We start from the raw sequence: 19,231 nt of genomic DNA on the forward strand, positions 1-19,231 counted from the left end.
GTGTCATCAATGAACAACAACTGACTCACTTCCCAAGCCCTCTCATCCACAACAGACTGCATACTTTCCCCTCTCTCCAAAACTCTTGCATTCACCTCCCTAACAACCCCATCCATAAACAAATTAAACAACCATGGAGCCATCACGCATCCCTGCCACAAACCAACATTCACTGGGAATGAATCACTTTCCTCTCTTCCTACTCGTACACTTGCCTTACATCCTCGATAAAAACTTTTCACTGCTTCTAGCAACTTGCCTCCCACACCATATACTCTTATCACCTTCCACAGAGCATCTCTATCAACTCTATCATATGCCTTCTTCAGATCCATAAATGCTACATACAAATCCAATTGTTCTTAAAGTATTTCTCATCCATTCTTCAAAGCAAACACCTGATCCACACATCCTCTACCACTTCTGAAACCACACTTCTCTTCCCCAATCTGATGTTCTGTACATGCCTTCACCCTCTCAATCAATACCCTTCCATATAATTTCCCTGGAATACTCTACAAACTTACAACTCTGTAATTTGAACACTCACCTTCATCCCCTTTGCCTTTGTACAATGGCACTATGTATGCATTCTGCCAATCCTCAGGCACTTCACCATGAGCCATACACCCCCTTTTTAATAAATTTCACCGCAATACCATCCACACCCGCCACCTTGCTGGCTTTCATCTTCCACTAAGTTTTCACTACCTCTTCTCTGTTTACTAAACCATTCTCCCTGACCCTCTCACTTCACACACCACCTCAACCAAAACACCCTATATCTGCCACTCTATCATCTAACACATTCAACAAACACTCAAAATACTCAATCCATCTCCTCACATTACCACTACCTGTTATTACCTCCCCATTAGACCCTTTCACTGATGTTCCTATATATACAAATTTAATATTCAAACATCTACTGATATTACTCTACTTCCCCAAAATAATTTCTTTAAACTCTCAGAGTATTTCATCAACTACAGCAGAGATTACCAACTACAAAGTATAGCTGAGAGTGGCACCTAGAATAGCTAGTTAAAGCAACACAAGAGGCAAAAGGCAGCTCTTGTAACTCATTTATCATCGATATTGACAGTGTGCATGGAGAGTTATTAAAGATAAGCTTTAACACAGTAGTATTTCGCATATGTACTCGTCTTTGTGGAGTTGAAACTGTACTTTATGGATGCTTACAGTGATTTGGAGCCCACTTAGACAATGCTTGTAGAGTCAACTGTTTTGAGGTAGAAGTAAAAGATGTAATCTTCGAGAGTTATCAAATAGACTCTGTGGCCTGATAATGTGCAAAAGATGAGATAGGAGAAGGGGTTGGGGTTGCTCTTTCTGAATGTTTATCATGGTTTGTAGCCCTGTTAACATATTTGATGAGGAATATCCTTTAATCATAAGTTACGAAATAAAAGAAATAAGCATACTGAAAAATTGAATAAAAAAATAAGCACACTGAAAACATGAATGATTCTCTAAGCTATGCTCTAGGAAAATGAAGGTTAGAAACTGTCTAACCTCAATGTTTCATATCAGAAAGCATTAGGCTGCCTAATCGTTCGTTATCCACCCAGCCATGGCAAGAGCAGCTTGCTTGTTTCAGGCTCACCTTCAGATGATCAGTTACTGGTACAGAGATGATGTCATCATCCTTCTTGGCTCAAAAAAAGCTGATCATGGGGAGAAAAAAAAGGTCAAAGCTTTTGAGAAAAAAAGGTTTTCCCATTTTCAAAATCTACATTTCTTCTTTGTGATCTCCCAATGCATGAGAATATGCCCACATGAAGGAAAAGTTTTTAGAGAAAAAGTTTCAGAAAGAACACTTAAACTGGAGGTAAAAATATATACCTTATGGTGATTCAGAGACACGCATGGGTTTTCCTTGATATTAAAAAGAAGAAAATTCTTGTGTTTATACAAATGTGTAATTCACTAACTCTCTCCCAGAGTCCTATGCTATAAGAGATTTTTCATAAGAAGAAAAACTGGAAATAAACAGCCAGAAAAACAACTGTGAGACTTAACGTTTTGATTCCAAATTATACCTTTCTATTTCCATGAATTTTTTAACCTTACTCCCTGGTAATCTGGCAACATTCTCGTGATTTGTTCCCTACTCAGTCCCCCCTCCTCACTCCCATAACTAGCCCAAGTGCTTTAGCAGACACAGTTATGTCGGGCTGCATCAGGGTGACTTTACATTTCGTTTTCCACAGTCCCTGCCAGCTGCAGCTTACTCAAAGTGGGTCTGCATTAAGGGTCGAAAAAGATAGCCCATATGATGCAAATAAAAAAGATAGAAGACACATGAATGGCCTAGGAAGCAAAGCAAGAAGCACTAACACGTGAGAAAGCAGCTTCCATTCCATCCATGCCACGTAAAAGGTCTTCCCAGGGTGACCTTACTGGAGCTGAGAAAAGGAATAAATTGACCCACAGTAATAAAAAAGGACAAAATAAGTGACACTGTGAGTGTACACTGTTGAAAAAAAGTGTATTGATGATACTGCAAAATTTGTTGAGAGTGTGAAATGTCACAGGCTTCACCTTCACAACCACACCCAACCTGTCACACACCTTCAAACTGACGACCTGCATGCAGACAGGAGTGCCCAAGGACAGCTGGGACAGCATAGCGGCGTCACCTGCTGGGCTGCCCTGCATGCCTGCCTGGCTCTCTACTATGGTGGTGAGATGTTGGAGCATATCCTGAGTCACTTGACTGTTGTGCAAGATACCTTCAACACCCGTGTTACCCCTCAACACCCGTTTGGTTGCCTTTACTGCTGCTTCGGTGTGTTCACTGGACTGGAAGAAGTGGGCTGAGGAGATGCAGGCCATGATTCCCCATTTTTTGTTAAAAAGCTTCCATCTCCTTGCTGTCTGGATTGTTTCACCCATACAAGGCGATTTCCTTAGGTGTGCCCCATCTTCTGAAGAAGGTGAGCAGCCTTGCAATAATGTGGGATTGTCCCGTGTAGATTCAAATCCTACTCACTGCAGCATGTAAGGTGCAAAGAAAGCAAGGAGTCCATCCTCACTTTATCATAAAAAAGTATCCTTTCATGGGAAATGGGCGGCATCACCTCTATCTCAGTCTGACTCCTGCCTCCAACAGACTAGCGAACTTTCCCATGCTGCCAGGTGCCTGCCACCCAACTACTGTACCACACACGCACTAAACCCAACAGTGATAGAGGAGTTAAAAGAATGCATGTGAACTTACATGTGGCACAAAAATAAGTTACATTTGATTTAATGGACTTTCAGCATTAACATACTTCCCTTCCCCCCCTATTAGTCTGTTAAAATGAGGGTTTACTGTATTTCAATTATGACCCAGCCCTGATGTGAAATGGAAATACTTTCTCCCACCCCTCTGTCAATGTCTGATATTGTTGTTACAAACAGTACTGAATTTAATACAGTTTCTTGTGGTACATCCAAAAGAATGTTCAGGATCATCTTCATACATATCTCAGTTATGAGTAAATTTTTTGCTGGTTACAAAATTTTTTGATCCATTTTCCTTGTTACTGTTTAATATCTTATCATGCTACCTGCTCTATGAAAACTACATGGATTACAGTGTCACCTGCTTTAGCAAAGTCTAGAAAAAGAGTATCTAATCTACTTTCTTGCAAAAGAGTTTCATATATGCTCCTGTAGTGAACTATGAGTTGAACATATACCTAACACAAAACCATTTATGAAACTGTTTTCAACGAAATGTTCCAGTATGTATTTTTCATCACTCTCATAAACTTTAATTATATGTGATGTCTGGATAACTGGTATCTATTGCTTTGGTTCTGAATCAAATCTTCCCTTATTTCACAGGTGTCATACATGGTATTTTGTGTACATTTGCTATATATATATAAGTTTGGTCAATGATCTGTCTAATCAACATCTGTGGTTTTATTATTGTCATCTTTGTGTTTGTAAGGAAAATAGATGGAATTTCATTTGGTCCTAATACTGAGTTTTCTTCAACTGGTTAATTAATCTAATCAACAGTAGAACTCCAAAACCCTTTTAATGGGGGCTCCTGCAGCTTCAAGGGTATACACCAATCATGGACTCCTTTGGGGTGAATAGTTCCTTGATGAGACACTACATGATGATACAACCTTTCTCAAAGTCACTTTTCACTTGTGGTGTAACCATAAGCAGGCAGAGTCCTGTAAAACCAACTAGATAATTGCTTCAATAATGTCACTTTCTGTTATTTCAATATCTTTTCATACTATTCGCCATCTCCCACATTACCAAGGTTGCGTTAAGAACAGAGGACTGGACCTTTGAGAGAATATCCTCACCTGGCCCCCTTCTCTGTCCTTTCTTTTGGAAAATTAAAAAAAACCGAGAGGGGAAGATTTCCAGCCCCCCGTTCCCTTCCCATTTAGTCACCTTCTACGACATGCAGGGAATACTTGGGAAGTATTCTTTCTCCCCTATCCCCAGGGATAATTCAATATCTATAGTGGCATTCTCATATTGAGATCAATAATATCTTGCATATTTTCTGGATTAGCTTTCATATCTTTCTCCTCCTAATTCTAAGATTTTTATTCTTTTCTTCATTCACTTATTGGAAAACTCATCTGGATTCTATTCAATGCTTTCTATCACTTTCTCCTGATTCATTCTTTGTTTTCCTATAAAATTCCATGATTTCAGTCCAGTTCTTCTACTTCAGTATGCTCAGAGGAACATGCCTTTTAGTAAAATCAAAATGAAAAAGAAATACATCCTAAAAAAGAGTTTCACCTACAGAATGGTTAAATAAACATAAATAAAAGATTCCTCACGTGTCGTAAAAGGCAACTAAAGGAGACGGGAGCAGGGGGCTAGAAACCCTCCCCTCCTTGTATTTCAGCTTTCTAAAAGGGGAAACAGAAGAAAGAGTCACTCATGGAGTGCTCATCCTCCTCGAAGGCCCAGATTGGGGTGTCTAAATGTGTGTGAATATAACCAAGATGAGAAAAAAGGAGAGATAGGTAGTATGTTTGAGGAAAGGAACCTGGATGTTTTGGCTCTGAGTGAAATGAAGCTCAAGGGTAAAGGGGAAGAGTGGTTTGGGAATGTCTTGAGAGTAAAGTCAGGGGTTAGTGAGAGGACAAGAGCAAGGGAAGGAGTAGCACTACTCTTGAAACAGGAGTGGTGGGAGAATGTGATAAGAGTGTAAGAAAGTAAACTCTAGATTGATATGGGTAAAACTGAAGGTGGATGGAGAGAGATGGGAGATTATTGGTTCATATGCACCTGGGCATGAGAAGAAAGATCATGAAAGGCAAGTGTTTTGGGAGCAGCTGAGTGAGTGTGTTAGAAGTTTTGATGCAAAAGACCGCGTTATAGTGATGGGTGATTTGAATGCAAAGGTAAGTAATGTGGCAGTTGAGGGAATAATTGGTGTACATGGGGTGTTCAGTGTTGTAAATGGATATGGTGAAGAGCTTGTAGATTTATGTGCTGAAAAAGAACTGGTGATTGGGAATACATGGTTTAAAAAAAAAAAGATATACATAAGTATACGTATGTAAGTAGGAGAGATGGCAAGAGAGTGTTATTGGATTTACTGTTAATTGATAGGTGTGCGAAAGAGAGACTTTTGGATGTTAATGTGCTGAGAGGTGCAACTGGAGGGATGTCTGATCATAATCTTGTGGAGGTGAAGGTGAAGATTTGTAGAGGTTTTCAAAAAAGAAGAGAGAATGTTGGGGTGAAGAGAGTGGTGAGAGTAAGTGAGCTTGGGAAGGAGACTTGTGTGAGGAGGTACCAGGAGAGACTGAGTACAGAATGGAAAAATGTGAGATTAAAGGACATAAGGGGAGTGGGAGAGAATGGGATGTATTTAGGGAAGCAGTGATGGCTTGTGCAAAAGATGCTTGTGGCATGAGAAGTGTGGGAGGTGGGTAGATTAGAAAGGCTAGTGAGGGGTGGGATGAAGAAGTAAGATGATTAGTGAAAGAGAAGAGAGAGGCATTTGGACGATTTTTGAACAGAAATAATGCAAATGACTGGGAGATGTATAAAAGAAAGAGGCAGGAGGTCAAGAGAAAGGTGCAAGAGGTGAAAAAGGGGGCAAATGAGAGTTGGGGTGAGAGAATATCATTGAATTTTGGGAAGAATATAAAGATGTTTTGGAAGGAGGTAAATACAGTGCATAAGACAAGGGAACAAATGGGAACATCAGTGAAGAAGGCAAATGTGGAGGTGATAACAAGTAGTGGTGATGTGAGAAGGATGGAGTGAGTAATTTGAAGGTCTGTTGAATGTGTTTGATGATAGAGTGGCAGATATAGGGTGTTTTGGTTGAGGTGGTGTGCAAAGTGAGAGGGTTAGGGAAAATGATTTGGTAAACAGAGAAGAGGTAGTAAAAGCTTTGCAGAGGATGAAAGCCGGCAGCAGCGGGTATGGATGGTACTGCAGTGGAATTTATTAAAAAAGAGGGAGACTGTATTGTTGAGTGGTTGGTAAGGTTATTCAGTGTATGTATGATTCATGGTGAGGTGCCTGAGGATCGGCAGAATACTTGCATAGTGCCATTGTACAAAGGCAAAGGGGATAAGAGTGAGTGCTCAAATTACAGAAGTATAAGTTTGTTGAGTATTCCTGGGATATTATATGGGAGGGTATTGATTGAGAGGGTGAAGGCATGTACAGAGCATCAGATTGGGGAAGAGCAGTGTGGTTTCAGAAGTGGTAGAGGATGTGTGGATCAGGTGTTTGCTTTGAAGAATGTATGTGAGAAATACTTAGAAAAGCAAATGGATTTGTATGTAGCATTTATGGATCTGGAGAAGGCATATGATAGAGTTGATAGAGATGCTCTGTGGAAGATATTAAGAATATATGGTGTGGGAAGCAAGTTGTTAGAAGCAGTGAAAAGTTTTTATCATGGATGTAAGGCATGTGTACGTGTAGGAAGAGAGGAAAGTGATTGGTTCTCAGTGAATGTAGGTTTGCGGCAGGGGTGTGTGATGTTTCCATGGTTGTTTAATTTGTTTATGGATGGGGTTGTTAGGGAGGTGAATACAAGAGTTTTGGAAAGAGGAGCAAGTATGCAGTCTGTTGTGGATGAGAGAGATTGGGAAATGAGTCAGTTGTTGTTCAATGATGATACAGCACTGGTGGCTGATTCAGGTGAGAAATTGCAGAAGCTGGTGACTGAGTTTGGTAAAGTGAATGAAAGAATAAAACTGAGAGTAAATGTGAATAATAGCAAAGTTATTAGGTACAGTAGGGTTGAGGGACAAATCAATTAGGAGGTAAGTTTGAATGGAGGAAAACTGGAGGAAGTGAAACGTTTTAGATATCTGGGAGTGGATTTGGCAGTGGATGGAACCATGGAAGCGGAAGTGAATCATAGGGTGGGGGAGGGGGTGAAAGTTCTGGGAGTGTTGAAAAATGTGTGGAAGTCGAGAATGTTATCATGGAAAGCAAAAATGGGTATGTTTGAAGGAATAGTGGTTCCAACAATGTTATATGGTTGCAAGGCGTGGGCTATAGATAGAGTTGTGCGGAGGAGGGTGGATGTGCTGAAAATGAATACGTGGTGTGAGGTGGTTTGATCAAGTAAGCAATAAAAGGGTAAGAGAGATGTGTGGTAATAAAAAGAGTGTGGTTGAGAGAGCAGAAGAGGGTGTTTTGAAATGGTTTGGGCACATGGAGAGAATGAGTGAGGAAAGATTGACAAAGAGGATATATGTGTCAGAGGTGGAGGGAACGAGAAGTGGGAGACCAAATCGGATGTGGAAAGATAGAGTGAAAAAGATTTTGAGTGATTGGGGACTGAACATGCAGGAGGGTGAAAGGCGTGCAAGGAATAGAGTGAAATGGAACGATGTGGTATACAGGGTCGACGTGCTGTCAATGGATTGAACCAGGGCATGTGAAGCGTCTGGGGTAAACCATGGAAAGTTTTGTGGGGCCTGGATGTGGAAAGGGAGCTGTGGTTTCGGTGCATTATACATAACAGCTAGAGACTGGGTGTGAACGATTGTGGCCTTTGTTGTCTTTTCCTAGCACTACCTCATGCACATGCGCGGGAAGGGGCTGTCATTTCATGTGTGGCAGGGTGGCGACAGGAATGAATGAGGGCAGATAGTATGAATCATGTACATGTGCATATATGTATATGTCTGAGTGTGTATATATATGTATACGTTGAGATGTATAGGTACGTATATGTGCGTGTGTGGATGTGTATGTATATACATGTTTATGTGGGTGGGTTGGGCCATTCTTTTGTCTCTTTCCTTGCACTACCTCGCTAACGCGGGAGACAGTGACAAAGTATGATAAATGAATAATAAATGAATGAATAGAAGAATGGTAAAGGTCCTCTGCAGAGCAGGAAAACAAAGTCCACCTTATGAATTCATAGAGAGGAGACCAATAACAGCAGAACTCCACCAGTTCATCAGAGGTGAATGGATCCCCATCCAGCATTGGATACCTTTTCTCCTTCTTCCACCATCTTTTAGTTATGCACTATTCTAATCTCTTGGTATCTTTTCCTTCACATTATATTTTCTTTTCAGGTTGTAATAATCCCATCCTCTTATAAATTTGTCATGTTTGTGACTGCAGTTTTGCTTTCAAAGGCCTCATTCCAATTTGTTTTATTACACAATAATTCATCTCACTCCACACTATTTGGTCAAAACAGAAATTCAAACCAATCTGTCTACATGCTTCTTCCACTGTTTTAGTTATAATTGTCATCTGTTTCTACTTTGGTGACTACAGTTACTTATATGATGTTTATTTTATTTATTTATTTTGCTTTGTCGCTGTCTCCCGCGTTTGCGAGGTAGCGCAAGGAAACAGACGAAAGAAATGGCCCAACCCACCCCCATCGATAATGTATACACACACACACGTCCACACAGGCAAATATACATACCTATACATCTCAATGTACACATATATATACATACACAGACACATACATATATACCCATGCACACAATTCACACTGTCTGCCCCCATTCACTCCCATCGCCACCTCGCCACACATGGAATACCATCCCCCTCCCCCCTCATGTGAGCGAGATAGCACTCGGAAAAGACAACAAAGGCCCCATTCGTTCACACTCAGTCTCTAGCTGCCACGCAATAATGCCCGAAACCACAGCTTCCTTTCCACATCCAGGCCGCAAACAACTTTCCATGGTTTACCCCAGACGCTTTACATGCCCTGATTCAATCCAATGACAGCACGTCAACCCCAGTATACCACATCGATCCAATTCACTCTATTCCTTGCCCTCCTTTCACCCTCCTGCATGTTCAGGCCCCGATCACACAAAATCTTTTTCACTCCATCTTTCCACCTCCAATTTGGTCTCCCACTCTCCTCATTCCCTCCACCTCCGACACATATATCCTCTTGGTCAATCTTTCCTCACTCATTCTCTCCATGTGCCCAAACCATTTCAAAACACCCTCTTCTGCTCTCTCAACCACGCTCTTTTTATTTCCACACATCTCTCTTACCCTTACATTACTTACTCAATCAAACCACCTCACACCACACATTGTCCTCAAACATCTCATTTCCAGCACATCCATCCTCCTGCGCACAACTCTATCCATAGCCCACACCTCGCAAGCATACAACATTGTTGGAACCACTATTCCTTCAAACATACCCATTTTTGCTTTCTGAGATAATGTTCTCCACTTCCACACATTCTTCAAGGCTCCCACGATTTTCGCCCCCTCCCCCACCCTATGATTCACTTCCGCTTCCATGGTTCCATCCGCTGCCAGATCCACTCCCAGATATCTAAAACACTTTACTTCCTCCAGTTTTTCTCCATTCAAACTAACCTCCCAATTGACTTGACCCTCAACCCTACTGTACCTAATAACCTTGCTCTTATTCACATTTACTCTTAACTTTCTTCTTTCACACACTTTACCAAACTCAGTCACCAGCTTCTGCAGTTTCTCACATGAATCAGCCACCAGCACTGTATCATCAGCGAACAACAACTGACTCACTTCCCAAGCTCTCTCATCCCCAACAGACTTCATACTTGCCCCTCTTTCCAAAACTCTTGCATTTACCTCCCTAACAACACCATCCATAAACAAATTAAACAACCATGGAGACATCACACACCCCTGCCGCAAACCTACATTCACTGAGAACCAATCACTTTCCTCTCTTCCTACACGTACACATGCCTTACATCCTCGATAAAAACTTTTCACTGCTTCTAACAACTTGCCTCCCACACCATATATTCTTAATACCTTCCACAGAGCATCTCTATCAACTCTATCATATGCCTTCTCCAGATCCATAAATGCTATATACAAATCCATTTGCCTTTCTAAGTATTTCTCACATACATTCTTCAAAGCAAACACCTGATCCACACATCCTCTAAAACTTCTGAAACCACACTGCTCTTCCCCAATCTGATGCTCTGTACATGCCTTCACCCTCTCAATCAATACCCTCCCATATAACTTACCAGGAATACTCAACAAACTTATACCTCTGTAATTTGAGCACTCACTCTTATCCCCTTTGCCTTTGTACAATGGCACTATGCACGAATTCCGCCAATCCTCAGGCACCTCACCATGACTCATAAATACATTAAATAACCTTACCAACCAGTCAACAATGCAGTCACCCCCTTTTTTAATAAATTCCACTGCAATACCATCCAAACCTGCTGCCTTGCCGGCTTTCATCTTCCGCAAAGCTTTTACTACCTCTTCTCTGTTTACCAAATCATTCTCCCTAACCCTCTAACTTTGCACACCACCTCGACCAAAACACCCTATATCTGCCACTCTATCATCAAACACATTCAACAAACCTTCAAAATACTCACTCCATCTCCTTCTCACATCACCACTACTTGTTATCACCTCCCCATTTGCGCCCTTCACTGAAGTTCCCATTTGCTCCCTTGTCTTACGCACTTTATTTACCTCCTTCCAGAACATCTTTTTATTCTCCCTAAAATTTAATGATACTCTCTCACCCCAACTCTCATTTGCCCTCTTTTTCACCTCTTGCACCTTTCTCTTGACCTCCTGTCTCTTTCTTTTATACATCTCCCACTCAATTGCATCTTTTCCCTCCAAAAATCGTCCAAATGCCTCTCTCTTCTCTTTCACTAATAATCTTACTTCTTCATCCCACCACTCACTCCCCTTTCTAATCAACCCACCTCCCACTCTTCTCATTCCACAAGCATCTTTTGCGCAATCCATCACTGATTCCCTATATACATCCCATTCCTCCCCCACTCCCCTTACTTCCATTGTTCTCACCTTTTTCCATTCTGTACTCAGTCTCTCCTGGTACTTCCTCACACAAGTCTCCTTCCCAAGCTCACTTACTCTCACCACCCTCTTCACCCCAACATTCACTCTTCTTTTCTGAAAACCCCTACAAATCTTCACCTTAGCCTCCACAAGATAATGATCAGACATCCCTCCAGTTGCACCTCTCAGCACATTAACATCCAAGAGTCTCTCTTTCGCGCACCTGTCAATTAACACGTAATCCAATAATGCTCTCTGGCCATCTCTCCTACTTACATACGTATACTGATGTTATATGATGTATATATGATGTTATGATAAGAAATACCTGCTTAATTTGTAAAGAAAAAAATAAAGGTCAATCATACCAATATTTCTTGCTAGTTTGCGAATGACATGAATCACCCAATTGTCTCGCATATATTCATAATCTGTTTTGTTTCTTTTTCATCTGTTGATACATTTTTCATCATATCAAATTTATATCTACATCATTTTATTAAACTCTTCCATTTTAGATTTAGGTGGCCTGTATCATTATAATGTGTTGATCATGTGAGAGAGAAGTGTGGTGACATGAACACCCTGACTATTAGAGCCAATCAGTATGCACTGAAATGATATGGACATACAATGAGAATGAGCAAAGAGCAAAGACAGTTGGGAGGAAAGGGAGGGAAAGATCAAGAAAGAGAAAGAACAGAAAGAAGGAAGGTAGTGGGTATCAGGAACTGAATCTTCAGAGGTATGAGACATTTTCATAGGATAGAACAAACTAAATTAATGTAGCATATAATGGTTATGTGGTCAAACTGGCCTGATCTTGAGTATATGAGGCTGTCATCTTAAACCATGGAAGAGACTGTTGGATTTGGGTGTGAATGGCAAGCTCTGGTGTCAGTGCATATATTCAAGAGAGCTAGAAAGTAGATACATGCAAATGATGCCACTGTTTGTTTGTTTCTGATGCTATGGCATTTTCAAACTATGTTACCAGCAAAGCAAAAACTCCACCACATGGGTAGAGACTGGATATAAGTTACAATTATTGAAACAAGCAATTTTGGGAAAATGATACATGTAAAACAAGGTCTAAGCATAATACAAGTGTGGCAACACATTGACACTACACACATAAAAGATACATAAGAAGAAAATCAATATGTTTTAGGTACATTCTGCATGGCCCTGCAGCTTATCACTCAAAACAAAAAAGATCAATCAAAAGGACCAACCTGAGTGATGGTAAGCAATACCATATGGCAATGTTTTTTTGAGCACTGGGCACACACTGCCACCACATTCCTCCACTATTGCACGGTAGAGCGAGACCTTATCTGAGTCCCGTACCTAAGAATAAACGAAAAATGAAGACGTGTAATCTCATGCATCTTCATCTTGCAAGCAAAAAATATGTTGGTTTTCAATAAAGAAAAACATTTTCTCTCCAAAGCAGTATTCTAGGGAATATCAGGGTCAGGACATTTCAAACCTTAGCATTTCCACAGAAGAAACACTGACCTACCCTAACCATCGCTAACCACTAAACCATGGTAATGGCAGCACGTTTGTATCAGGCCTGCATTCAGCCAACCATAAAGTGCTATAGACATGAAGTCATGAACCTCCTTCTGCCCACCAGACAGCTCAGGACGTGTAGATACCAGGCATCAACTTAAAAGTGGTTACTGCTGCCAAAAAAAATAAAAATAAAAAAAAAGGGGGGGGGGAATGATAAGGAAATGAGGAAAAAGTCCTCTTGGGTCACTGCCTTGGAGGTAAAGGTTTTTCAGTTTGAAGAGGGAAGGTTTAAAAAAAAAGATTACTCAAGAAGGATAAACCAAAAAGGGAAACAAATACCTTCAATGGTATTTGGAGGCACACTGGAAACTGCTTCTCCCAAAGGAAGAATATCCAGAAGAACATAGAGTAGATCCACAACTAAACTATGGTCCTATGTGACAAACATGGCAGAGTAATGCCACAGAACCCTTTCCTGAACAAAAAAAAGGAGATATAGATAGTATGTTTGAGGAAAGGAACCTGGATGTTTTGGCTCTCAGTGAAATAAAGCTCAAGGGTAAAGGGGAAGAGTGGTTTGGGAATGTCTTGGGAGTAAAGTCAAGGGGTGGTGAGAGGAAGAGAGCAAAGAAAGGAGTAGCATACCTCCTGAAGCAGGAGTTGTGGGAGTATGTGATAGAGTAAGAAAGTAACCTCTAGATGGATATGGGTAAAAGTGAAAGTAGATGGAGAGAGATGGGTGATTATTTGTGCCTATGCACCTGGGCATGAGAAGAAAGATCATGAGAGGCAAGTGTTTTGGGAGCAGCTGAGTGAGTGTGTTGGCAGCTTTGATGCACGAGACCGGGTTATAGTGATGGGTGATTTAAACGCTAGGTAAGTAATGTGGCAGTTGAGGGTATAATTAGTGTACATGGGGTGTTCAGCATTGTAAATGGAAATGGTGAAGAGCTTGTAGATTTGTGAGCTGAAAAAGACTGGTGATTGGGAATACCTGGTTTAAAAAGAGCTATACATAAGTATACGTATGTAAGTAGGAGGGATGGGCAGAGAGCGTTATGGAATTATGTGTTAATTGATAGGCACATGAAAGAGAGACTTTTGGATGTTAATGTGCTGAGAGGGGCAACTGGAGGGATGTCTGATCATTATCTTGTGGAGGCTAAGGTGACGATATGTAGAGGTTTTTAGAAAAGAAGAGACAATATTGGGGTGAAGAGAGTGGTGATGTTAAGTGATCTTGGAAAGGAGGCTTGTGTGAGGAAGTACCAAGAGAGAATGAAAGCAGAATAGAAAAAGGTGAGAGCAAATGACGTAAGGGGAGTGAGGGAGGAATGGGTTGTATTTAGGGAAGCAGTGATGGCTTGCACAAAAGATGCCTGTGGCATAAGAAAGGTGGGAGATGGGCAGATTAGAAAGGGTATTGAGTGGTGGGAAGAAGTAAGATTGTTAGTGAAACAGAAGAGAGAGGCATTTGAATGATTTTTGCAGGGAAATAGTGCAAATGACTGGGAGATGTATAAAAGAAAGAGGCAAGAGGTCAAGAGAAAGGTGCAAGAGGTGAAAAAGTGGGCAAATGAAAGTTGGGGTCAGAGAGTATCATCAAATTTTAGGAAGGATAAAAAGATGTTTTGGAAGAAGGTAAATAAAATGCGTATGACAAGAAAACAAATGGGAACTTCGGTGAAGGGGGCAAATGGGGAGGCAACAAGTAGTGGTGAAGTGAGAGAGAGGTGGAGTGAGTATTTTGAAGGCTTGTTGAATGTGTTTGATGATAGAGTGGGAGATAAAGGGTGTTTTGGTTGAGGTGGCATGCAAAGGGAGGGGGTCAGGGAGAATGATTTGCTAAACAGAGAAAAGGTAGTGAAAGCTTTGCGGAAGATGATAGCGGCAAGGCAGCAGGTTTGGATGGCATTGCTGTGGAATTTATTAAAAAAGAGGGTGACTGTGTTGCTGACTGGTTGGTGAGGATATTCAATGCATGTATGGTTCATGGTGAAGTTCCTGAAGATTTATGGAATGCATGTATAGCGCCACTGTACAAAGTCAAAGGCGGTAAAGATGAGTGTTCAAATTACAGAAGTATAAATTTGTTAAGTATTCCTGGGAAATTGTATGGGAGGGTATTGATTGAGAGGGTGAAGGCATATATGGAGCATCAGATTGGGGAGGAGCAGTGTGGTTTTCAGAAGTGGGAGAGGATTTGAGGATCAGGTGTTTGCTTTAGAGAAAGTATGTGAGAAACTACAAAAGGAAATGGACTTGTATGTAGCATTCATGGATCTGCAGAAGGCATATGATCATGATAGAGTTGATAGAGATGCTCTGTGGAAGGTATTAACAGTATATGGTGTGGGATATAAGTTGCTAGAAGCAGTGAAAAGCTTTTATTGAGGATGTAAGGCATGTGTACGAGTAGGAGCAGAGGAAAGTGATTGGTTCCCATTGAATGTTGGGGTGCATGATGTCTCCATGGTTGTTTGTTTATGGATGGGGTTGTTAGGGAGGTGAATGCAAGCTTTGGAGAGAGGGGCAAGTATGCAGTCTGTTGGTGATGAGAGAGCTTGGGAAGTGAGTCAGTTATTATCTGCTGATGATACAGCGCTGGTGGCTGATTCGGATGAGAAACTGCAGAAGCTGGTGACCGAGTTTAGTAAAGTGTGTGAAAGAAGAAAGCTGAAAGTAAATGTGAATAAGGTTATTAAGCTCAGTAGGGTTGAGGGAGAAGTAAACTGGGAGGTAAGTTTGAATGGAGAAAAACTGGAGGAAGTGAAGTGTTTTAGACATCTGGGAGTGGATTTAGCAGCGGATGGAACCATGGAAGCGGGGAGGGGGCGTAGATTCTGGGAGCGTTGAGGAATGTGTGGAAGGTGAGAACGTTACCTCAGAAAGCAACAATGGGTATATTTGATGGAATAGTGGTTCCAACAATTTATATGGTTGTGAGGCATGGGCTATATATAGTGTTGTGCGGAAGAAGGTGAATGTGTTGGAAATGAGATGTTTCAGGACAATATGTGGTGTGAGGTGGTTTGATCAAGTAAGTAATAAAAGGGTAAGAGAGATGTGTGGAAATAAAAAGAGTGTAGTTGAGTGAGCAGAGGAGGGTGTATTGAAATGGTCTGGTCACATGGAGAGAATGAGTGAGGAAAGATTGACCAAGAGGATATATGTGTCAGAGGTGGAGGGAACAAGAAGTGGGAGACTAAAATGGAGATGGAAGGATGGAGTGAAAAAGATTTTGAGCAACCGGGGCCTGAAAATACTGGAGGGTGAAAGGTGTGCAAGGAAAACAGTGAATTGGAACAATGTCGTATATAGGGTTCGACGTGCTGTCAATGGACTGAACCAGGGCATGTGAAGCATCTGGGGTAAACCAAGGAAAGTTTTGTGGGGTCTGGATGTGGAAAGGGAGCTGTGGTTCATGTGAATTACACATGAGAGCAAGAGTCTGTGTGTGGATGAATGTTGCCTTTGTTGTCCTTTCCTAGCACTACCTAGGTCACATACGGGTGGAGGAGGGGTGTCATTCCATGTGTGTTGGTGTGGCGGCGGGAATGGATGAAGGGAGCATGTATGAATATGTGCATTTTATTTATGTATATGTCTGTGTAAGTTTATGTATGTATACATTGAAATGTATAGGGATATATAAGTGCATGTGTGGACGTTTATGTATATACATGTATATTTGGGTGGGTTGGGAAATTATTTTGTCAGTTTCCTTGCACTACCTCACTTACGCGGGAGACAGTGAAAAAGTAAAATATATAATAACATTTTTTTTTTTTGGCTTTGTCACTGTCTCCCGCGTCAGCGAGGTAGCGCAAGGAAACAGACGAAAGAATGGCCCAACCCACCCACATACACATGTATAATCATACACGTCCACACACGCAAATATACATACCTATACATCTCAACGTATACATATATATACACACACAGACATATACATATATAAACATGTACATAATTCATACTGTCTGCCTTTATTCATTCCCATCGCCACCTCGCCACACATAGAATAACAACCCCCTCCCCCCTTAGGTGTGTGAGGTAGCACTACGAGAAGACAACAAAGGCTACATTTGTTCACACTCAGACACTAGCTGTCATGTAATAATGCACCAAAACCACAGCTCCTTTTCCACATCCAGGCCCCACAGAACTTTCCATAGTTTACCCCAGATGCTTCACATGCCCTGGTTCAATCCATTGACAGCACGTCGACCCCAGGTATACCACATCGTTCCAATTCACTCTATTCCTTGCACGCCTTTCACCCTCCTGAATGTTCAGGCCCTGATCACTCAAAATCTTTTTCACTCCATCTTTTCACCTCCAATTTGGTCTCCCACTTCTCCTCTCTCCCTCCACCTCTGACACATACATCCTCTTGGTCAACCTTTCTTCACTCATTCTCTCCATGTGACCAAACCATTTCAAAACACCCTCTTCTGCTCTCTCAACCACACTCTTTTTATTACCACACATCTCTCTTACCCTATTATTACTTACTCAATCAAACCACCTCACACCACATATTGTCCTCAAACATCTCATTTCCAGAATGTCCACCCTCCTCCGCACAACTCTATCCATAGCCCACGCCTCGCAACCATACAACATTGTTGGAACCACTATTCCTTCAAACACCACCATTTTGGCTTTCCAAGATAATGTTCTCGACTTCTACACATTCTTCAAAGCTCCCAGAATTTTCGCCCCCTCCCCCACCATATGATTCACTTCCGCTTCCATGGTTTCATCCGCTGCCAATTCCACTCCCAGATATCTAACACAATTCACTTCCTCCAGTTTTTCTCCATTCAAACTTACCTCCCAATTGACTTGACCCTCAACCCTACTGTACCTAATAACCTTGCTCTTATTCACATTTACTCTCAGCTTTCTTCTTTCACACACTTTACCAAACTCAGTCACCAGCTTCTGCAGTTTCTCACATGAATCAGCCACCAGCGCTGTATCATCACCAAACAACTGACTCACTTCACAAGCTCTCTCATCCACAACAGACTGTATACTTGCCCCTCTTTCCAAAACTCTTGCATTCACCTCCCTAACAACCCCATCCATAAACAAATTAAACAATCATGGAGACATCACACACCCCTGCTGCAAACTTACATTCACTGAGAGCCAATCACTTTCCTCTCTTCCCACACGTACACATGCCTTACATCCTCGATAAAAACTTTTCACTGCTTCTAACAACTTCCATCCCACACCATATATCCTTAATACCTTCCACAGAACGTCTCTATCAACTCTATCATATGCCCTCTCCAGATCCATAAATGCTACATACAAATCCATTTGCTTTTCTAAGTATTTCTCACATACATTCTTCAAAACAAACACCTGATCCACACATCCTCTACCACTTCGGAAACCACACTGCTCTTCCCTAATCTGATGCTCTGTACATGCCTCACCCTCTCAATCAATACCCTCCCATACAATTTACCAGGAATACTCAATAAACTTATACCTCTGTAATTTGAGCTCTTTGTACAATGGCACTATGCAAGCATTACACCAATCCTAAGGCACCTCACCATGAGTCATACATACATTAAATAACCTTACCAACCAGTCAACAATACAGTCACCCCCTTTTTTAATAAATTCCACTGCAATACCATCCAAACCCGCTGCCTTGCCAGCTTTCATCTTCCGCAAAGCTTTTACTACCTCTTCTCTGTTTACCAAATCATTTTCCCTAACCCTCTCCCTTTGCACACCACCTCGACCAAAACACCCTATATTTGCCACTCTATCATCAAACACATTCAACAAACCTTCAAAATACTCACTCCATCTCCTTCTCACATCACCACTACTTGTTATCACCTCCCCATTAGCCCCCTTCACTGAAGTTCCCATTTGTTCCCTTGTCTTACGCACTTTATTTACCTCCTTCCAAAACATCTTTTTATTCTCCCTAAAATTTAATGATACTCTCTCACCCCAACTCTCATTTGCCCTCTTTTTCACCTCCTGCACCTTTCTCTTGACCTCCTGCCTCTTTCTTTTATACATCTCCCACTCATTTGCATTATTTCCCTGCAAAAATCTTCCAAATGCCTCTCTCTTCTCTTTCACTAATAATCTTACTTCTTCATCCCACCACTCACTACCCTTTCTAATCTGCCCACCTCCCACCCTTCTCATGCCACAAGCATCACTGCCCCTTTAGTCGCCTTCTACGACACATGAGGAATGTGTGGGAAGTATTCTCTCTCCCCTATCCCCAGGGATGATAACTATATATATATATATTATTTATTTATATACGTATATATGTATATATGACAGCACGTCAACCCCGGTATACCACATCGATCCAATTCACTCTATTCCT

At 41.4% G+C, this 19,231-nt stretch overlaps 1 protein-coding gene across 3 annotated transcripts in view; it reads right to left on the reverse strand.

Annotated features, from left to right (window-relative positions):
• LOC139752010 (uncharacterized) overlaps positions 1–19,231 on the reverse strand; it is a 467,243-nt gene that overhangs the window by 117,317 nt on the left and 330,695 nt on the right. For all 3 annotated transcript variants that reach the window (XM_071667787.1, XM_071667788.1, XM_071667789.1), the window contains exon 10: positions 12,558–12,672. In XM_071667787.1, the coding sequence (XP_071523888.1) occupies positions 12,558–12,672 (115 nt within the window). The remainder of the gene's footprint in view (positions 1–12,557; positions 12,673–19,231) is intronic.

The sequence above is a fragment of the Panulirus ornatus genome, chromosome 12 (genome assembly GCF_036320965.1).
Source record: "Panulirus ornatus isolate Po-2019 chromosome 12, ASM3632096v1, whole genome shotgun sequence".
NCBI classification, from domain to species: Eukaryota; Metazoa; Arthropoda; class Malacostraca; order Decapoda; family Palinuridae; genus Panulirus; species Panulirus ornatus.